Source organism: Nannochloropsis gaditana (assembly GCF_000240725.1).
Source record: "Nannochloropsis gaditana CCMP526 unplaced genomic scaffold scaffold002, whole genome shotgun sequence".
NCBI lineage: Eukaryota > Eustigmatophyceae > Eustigmatales > Monodopsidaceae > Microchloropsis > Microchloropsis gaditana.
In genome coordinates, this window is record NW_005803951.1 from 112,197 (window position 1) to 119,873 (window position 7,677).

Consider the following 7,677-nt stretch of genomic DNA (forward strand, 5'->3'; position numbering starts at 1 on the left):
GGGTCTCTGACGTCCTGGAAAGACTTCAAAAGGGCAGATTCAGTTTGTAGAGGCAAATACATCTCGCTTTATTGCTAGGAAAAGGTCCGATGGCTGAATCCAGAGAAGGTGTAAGTGAGGAACTACAGATGGTGGAACATAAATTAGGCGAGCATCAGCGTCGATTGGGTGCTTTGATGGCCGGGGGAAAAAAGTTGTGGGACCGTAAGGTGACTTAGACAAAATCACTTCAAGTCCCGATCGTTTCCACAAGTGTAGACTGGGCGAGCGAAGCATTTCCCTGGTCAAACAAAGTGCTGAAATTGGAAGATGGGGTTTTCGGTATCTCTGTACCGTGGCGGTGTCATCAAAAGGAAATCATAAACGCCACAATGGCTTGCGCGGATACATTTGTGATCATGCGCACAGATGGCGGAAAGAGTCTCTGTTCCCAGCTGCCTGCGTCAATGCCAGGAAAGGGTGTCGGCATTGTCATATCTCCCCTTCTTTCACTTATATCTGACCAAGTGTATAGCCTTGAAACAATTGCTCCCGGAGGAAGTGCCATGTTGGCTGGAAGTGCGACGAGTGAAGAATCTGGGCAAGTATTTCGTCGAATGGAAGACCCGCGACGTTCCCTGAGACTTGTTTATGTGACGCTGGAAAAGATAATCAAGAGCAAGCTCTTTGTTTCCACACTGGAAGCCTTAAACGATGCACAATGATTGGACCGATTTGTTGTGGATGAAGCGCATTGTGCGTCCAGCATGGGTATTGATTTTCGTCCTGACTATCGAAAGCTTTCAATCCTTCGCAAGCTCTTTCCCGACGATCCTATCCTTGCGGTGACGGCTACTGCAACACCATAAGTGTTCCGCGACGTGTCTGATGTACTGCAGATGCGAAATGTAGAGCTTTTTAAAAGCCCCTTTAACCACCCGAATCTCTTTTACCGTGTGTATCCAAAGCGAGCTGGATTGGACGATGCAGTAATGGCCGTTTGGAAATTTATCGTTTGAATCAGAGTGGCATACTGTACTGCTTCTCTCAAAAGGAATGTGATAAGGTATTTAGTAAGCTAGCTGCCCTGGGTGTCGTTACGGGGGCGTTCCATGCGGGACTGGATGTGGCCGTAAAGGATCACGTCTTGCGTCGCTGGACTGCCGGTCATGTGCAAGTTGTGGTGGCTACAAAAGCATTTGGAATGGGATGCGTATGGCGAAAGAGAGCATGAAAGTCTTGTGCTATGTACGATTATTCCGGCACGCTGGACGATCTTCCTTATCCTCTCATTTGAACCCTCTTATTCTATTCTCACTCCTCCCTGCAATCCGCATCTTATCGTTTAAGTATCTCCTTAACAGCCAACTCATGACGACATATCATTTATGGGTTTGGCTTTTTTCTCCTCGTCATATTTCTTCTCTCCCTCGTAAACCCTCCTCGACCTTCTTTCTTTCACATGTATATTGGTGTAAATACACTCATGAATTTCCCTTGCACGCTACACAGCATTAATAAACCCGACATTCGCTTTGTCAGACACTTTTCTCCTACGAAAAGCATAGAGAACTATCTTCAAGAGTCAGTTCGAGCGGGTAGGGACGGCAAATATAGCAGCTGCTTGCTACTGTACCGCGCCTCCGACATAGTGCGTCAAGCCTCGCTAGTCATCTCAGACCGTGTTGGTTAACAAAAGCTACGGACGGTTGTTGACTTTGGTCAGTTGTCTTTGCGACATTGCCGTCGAGTGTCAATCGACATTTGTTTCGGAAGAGAGATGCCGAGGACACTGCGACTTCTGCAGCGAAGAAGGCTTCATCGTTTGCATGTGACGCATGCGACTCATACTTTAAGTTCTTCCTGCCCTGACGAGCAAAGGGAAGCGATGCAGTCTCCGGCAGCTTGCAAATTTGTGGCTGAGGGAAGAAAGAAGAGGTAAGAGGGCAGCAGCGCGCGGTAAGCCCAAAGAAGAAAAACTAATAAGTCGTTGCGCGGACAATCGATCGCTTGGCGACCGCGATGCTGAATATATTTTGGGGGATACAGATCAAGAAGAGTTGCTTCTCAATCAACTTGTTCGCGGAAAAAAATAAAAGGAGGAGTATCATGCCTCGATGTACTCGATCATTGTTTACCTTGTCGTGGGTGATCGTGCTACGGAAGTGGAGCGAGGGAGGACCGAGGTTTGGATGGACGTAGCCGAGACATTGTCGCTTGGATCAGCAGCCCGGATGGTAATGCATCATCCTGATGATTGTACCGTTGCTGGGCGTAAAAAACGAAAAAAGGAGGAGCCATATGCCAGCACTTTTACGAGAAAATTACGTGAAATTGTCGAAGTGTCATCGGAAAACGAGGGCGATGTAGAGCGGAGAGAGGAAGATGTACGGGAAAAAGGAAGCGAGGCAAAAACAAGGGCTGTGTGCTTTTCTGACGGTACTCAAGGACTTGCGGCAGATGGTAGACTCTAATAAAAAGTTTTGGGGTCAGGGAGGTCGTAGCAAGCCACGTTTTAGACTCCAAGCTGGAAGTAAACATAAAATGGCCAGATCAAGAAGAAGAGTTTGTGTCTTGCTCTGTCTAAAATATGTAGCGAATTTCTAAGCCAAATTGTAAATAAATGTATTTAATCTGTGCAGCCTGCGTGTCGTGGGCATTAGAGAATTCGCACGTATAGTTCACAAGAATGACACACCCACTCTCTTGAAAAGCCTTCCCATGGAGGACGTCTCACTCCTCGATTCGACAATTTTAAGAGATCGAAAGCAATTCGCAATCTACCTCCTTCTTTCTCTGCCAGTCTTTATGGATATATCTTCATAAGATACTGTTTCCCGTTGCTGACGAAATGAGTCCGACAGCCATGTCCACAGTCCTCTCGTCGCCACCCGCCATAGTTAAGGTGGGGTTGACCTCGACGAGATCCATGGATGCGAGGCACCCGGAGTGTGCTACCTCCTCGCAAATATAGTAAGCCTCCCGATAGCTCAGTCCGCCGGCAACACGCGTGCCTGTCGAGGGTGCATAAAGGGGGTCGACGGCGTCGATATCAAAGCTCAGATGGAGCGGCCGATCTGTCCTTCCCAGTATATGATCGAGGACCATCTCCATGATCTTCCCTATTCCAAATTTATCAACTTCATGCATGGTGTAGGCCTTAATACCAAGACTCCGGATAAATGCCTTCTCTCCTTTGTCCAGGTCTCGAAGCCCCACATAGACCAAGCGCGTGGGTAAGAGTACAGGAATGGACTCGTCGTTGAGCCAGTGAAACCCCTTCATGTTGCGCGAGTTGTCTAAGTTCATCAAAAAGCTTAAAACCATCCCATGCAAGTGGCCCGACTCTGATGTGTTGCGGCTGTTTATATCCGCATGCGCGTCCACCCAGATTATAGCCGTCTCGGGCCGGCCCTTGAGAGCCCCAGCGACAGATCCCACGCCAATGCTGTGGTCGCCGCCCAACGTTAGGACCAGCTTATCCTGCCGAGCATGCTCGTGCGTGACCTCATACAGTATGCGATTAGCATGCCCTACCATTTTGGCGCGTTTCGTGGAACCATGTGCAGCTCCCTCCGCGAAATCTTCCTGTCGCCCAAGGCCGCTCCGCATCTCAAAATCCAAGTCGCCAAGATCTTCCACCCTCCAGGCATCCCTTTCAAGTCGTTGCACCAAGCCACGCTTACGAATAAAAGTGGGACCGCGATCGACGCCCAAAAGCGGCTGTCCATCGGCGAGAGGTGCTCCAACAATAGTCACTTTTCGGGGCTCCACTACGTATCTGGAGAAAAGCGTCGCTGGCAGAGGCCGGGGCCCAGAAACAGTCGCCAGCAGTCTCCGGCTTAAAATTGGTCTGGCTGATATGCGTCTTGTCAAAAAGTGCTGCACCTGTGGCATCAACGTCTCGCTCCGCCCGCGTAGTACCATGTGCCAGTACTGTATTTCTTTCCAAGTTACTGTCTTTTATTTCAACACTTCAGCCAGCTTTCTCTTCCTTGACGAAGCCTTCTTTGATGGGTATATGCCTTGTAAGTGCTACATGGTTTGTTGTTTCTTGCTTTGTGTTGTTCAAAAGGAGTCAGGGTTCAGCTTGGGCGCACAAGGTGCTCCTCCCTTTCATGTACTATCCCCACGCTCCTCTACCCGCTCCCTGCTCCTTCCCCAGTCCCGTGCTTCTCGTCCACTTCGTCCACACCGCGCCGCCAACAACTTGTGGTGCTCCCCTCCTTCTTCTCCTCCTCGTGTCCCCGGGCGCCCCTCCTCATCACAAGCAGGGACTACCTCACCGCCTCCTCACTGCCGCCGGGCGCTCGCGGACTCTCGCTAAATTCCTAACCCTAACTCGAACGCCACAGGAAAATGGCACAGTTAGCAAGCAGGCAATGCGTAAGGCCCCTCGCGCGACATTGGTTAGGCTAATCACGTAAACCGGCCTCAACATAGACAAAATACGTGTTAATGTCCTCGAATATTGATCCTCAAACTTTTTCACAGGGTTTTCTTGCCCTCTGCCGCTGTCAGCGTCCATGAAGACTCGACCGGAAGAGTTGCTGGCTGCGGATGTGGAACACATTAAGGAGGAGCTTCTTAGCTTCGAAAAGGAATTTGTCGTGCGCCATGGCCGGAAACCTGGCAAGACAGACCTGAAAGCATTGGACGAGGACGGTGATGCGCGGCGCTCTAGTCGCATTTACGAGTATTATATTCTTTACGCAAAATGGAAACAACTTCGACTGAACCCGCAACCACAACAAAAATTGCTATCCACATCTGTAATTAATCGAGGCGAGTCAGACCTGAAGATTTATCGAGGCGAGTCAGAGCTGAAGACCGTCTCTGCGAGCAAAACTAATTTCCCAACTGTCCTTTGGACTGGTGGGCCGCGGTCTCATTCCGCAGGTCCAAGAGTGAAACCGACAATCCGGCAGCGATGGGAACAGCAAAAGCAGCAAGACGCTTTTGGGCGTGAAGAAGGCCGGAAGAACTGTGCAATGTCTGTACCCCAGTCGGTGACACGGTGTACTCCGTCTCACAAAACGAGTGAGGTAGTTCTGAGCTCGCCCGACCGATCCATGCATGCCCGTCACGCTCTGCAGGGCTCCCTGACAGCATCCGCACTGGTTGGCACAAAAGGCCCAGGTGCTATGACCGATACTTCCGGGAGGTGTGGTAATGCAAGCCTTGCCGCAGCTTTCCATGATTTGAAAGCATCTACAGCGACGTCCTCTACTGGCACCGAGAGTATGAAGCGGATTTCCTCCTCACAACCTCCCTTGCAAATGTTGTTAACCGGAAATACCGGGGTGCAAAAAGGAAGTGATGGAAAGAACGACGAAGGATTTGGCCACCCCGTGACTGGGCTCAACAAATTAAAGATGAATTGGGCCGCTCGGTTGGAATCTGTTTCTACGCGAGGATCGTCAACGCTCCAGCAAGCAGCGGGCCTCCAAGATACCCCAGCCGCCTGCTTTGCTTCATGTGGAGTACCGAAGTATCCGCAGGGTAGAGCCCATGATGCCTTTGGTGAGACAATGACCTTGCGGTCTGCAAACAATGACAGCAGTGGGAGTGGAGAAGGGATAGAAGAGAGTAGATCTGATAACACGCGCAGTATCACCAACGGAAAAGCAAGCAAGTGCGAAAGAAACGGGACATATTTCCAAAGTGGGACGTTAATGAGACCGTCGTGCAGCCTGACCGGCAAAACGAACAGAGGTTTCTTATCACGAGGCCCGGCATGGCGTACCCGAGTGGTGAGCTTAGCGCAGGCAGAAGAGGAGGCGAAAAATTCACACTATCCAAATATATCTCAGCACCTGAAGCCAAATGGAAGCAACTCGTTCAAAAGGACTTTAAACAACGAAGCGGGAACATGTAACAAGAAAAGTGGGCCAGAACATGGAGAAATGATGTGTGTCACAATTCGAGGGGCGGAGAGGCTAGGCGATAATCATGGAAAAGATGATTGGGAAGGTGCAGTAGACGTTGAGGCAACAAAATCCCAGGATGTTGAGCTTTGCACAGATTTATCCACCGTGCCTTCAGGATTTCTTGAGCGGCGACCTTCGCCTGGAAAAGATGACGCGGAAAACGACAAGTGTAGTGGTGAAGAGGATTTGCTCTCCGTCATCCGCCCACCTCTGTCGACTATCTCGGCTGCGACGACCAAAATGGGGTTTGCTGGGAGCAAGCAAATGACTTGCGGAGCATCGGCATTGAATGAAACCTCTAAGCGCAAACCTGGATCAAACTTGAAGGCTTTGAAGCCTGGAGAGATAAGTGACAATTTCATTGCCCTGAACATGAAGCGGAAAGGAACCGGGAAATTTCGCAAAATTAAATCAGCCAAATCTTTGGCCCGGCGGCATGCCTGGATGGAGGATCGGCAGCAAACGAAGTCGAGAGGGGGGAAAGGTTGCGCAGATGAAGCAGGTCCTCCATCCCGCTTATCCCGTCCCGGGCGTGCCGCGGACCCGTTGGATATGTGTCTTGACCTTCTGGAGGGATCTGGCCAGACATGCAAGGAGCATGCAGAAAAAAGCGGTGTGACACACGCATTGAAGGAAGTGGCTCAGCTCCGATCAAAGGACATTCGAGACGTCAGAGATCCTTTGTTAAAAGAGGTAGCTCCTAAATGCACTCACCACCTCCAAACTGCTCGCCTACTGCGTGTTAAGAAGTCAGGCGCGAACAGAGGACGGCGCTTTTATGCATGTAGTTTTCCACGCGGAGAAGAATGTGATTTCTTCATGTGGGTTGAAGACAACCCAATATTGGTGGCTGCGGAATTAGGGTTTTCTAGCGTAGCTGCCTCACCAACAGCAGGTGACATCGCAGGATTGGACATCAGCGAGTTAGATGAGTGGACAGATCGGCAGGTGGAAGGTTGGAAAAGACGTTTTCAAAAGATGACTATACCTGAGCTAAAGGATACATCCAAACGACGGGGGTTGGGTGCTGGCGGCCTTAAAAAAGATTTGGTATTGCGTCTCGTAGAGTCGGTGAGAAAAGCCATTTCTCTGCAGGGGAGCAGCTGGGAAAGAAATGCATGCGATACTTCCACAGATGCGGACCTTGCGGAGGCAGATGAAAGCCCAGGAGACGACTCGGACGAGGAAGATTGGCGATTAGACATCGTTGAGTCTTCCTTAAAGGAGAAATTTCAGATACAGATTACACAAGATAGTATACCCACCGCGCCTACCATGTCACAAGGTTCGTATTTTACGTCAAACAACATAGAATATAATCTTCAATCTACTCCTCTCGGAAGGAAGCGCCCCCGCATATCTGCCCTGAATGATTTTTTGAACGGAGAAGAAGAGAAGGTATGTAGGAATGAGGATCTTCTAGACGATGAGGATTACCATGACAGCAGCGGCTTAAAAAATAGGACGAGGGAGGGTCACAAAGAGCACGGGAAACCTTGTACTGGCCACAGGAGCTATGACAGGAAGAGAAAAGATCCCGCTTTTAAAGTTTATAGCAGGGTTTCGATTTTGCCTGCGCCTATGATTGGCAAGGCCCTTGCAGAGGACAGGGCGCGGGAAGTATGTAGTGCTATTTTTGGTCATAAAGAGTTCAGACCCGGCCAGTTCTGGGCAATCAAACGGGCGTTGGCTGGAGAGCGCTCACTGCTCATGTTGCCAACAGGCGCGGGCAAATCCCTTTGCTACCAAATGGCCGCTGCCTTGTCGC

The 7,677-nt window shown here is 50.1% G+C and overlaps 1 protein-coding gene across 1 annotated transcript; it reads left to right on the forward strand.

The window, feature by feature from the left end:
- Window positions 1-712: 712 nt before the first annotated feature.
- NGA_2002800 (atp-dependent dead h dna helicase recq) lies at window positions 713-826 on the forward strand (the record flags this gene model as incomplete). Its single annotated transcript, XM_005856331.1, has 1 exon — window positions 713-826. A coding segment is annotated over one exon (114 nt), but the record flags the coding sequence as incomplete, so codon positions are not given.
- Window positions 827-7,677: the final 6,851 nt, after the last annotated feature.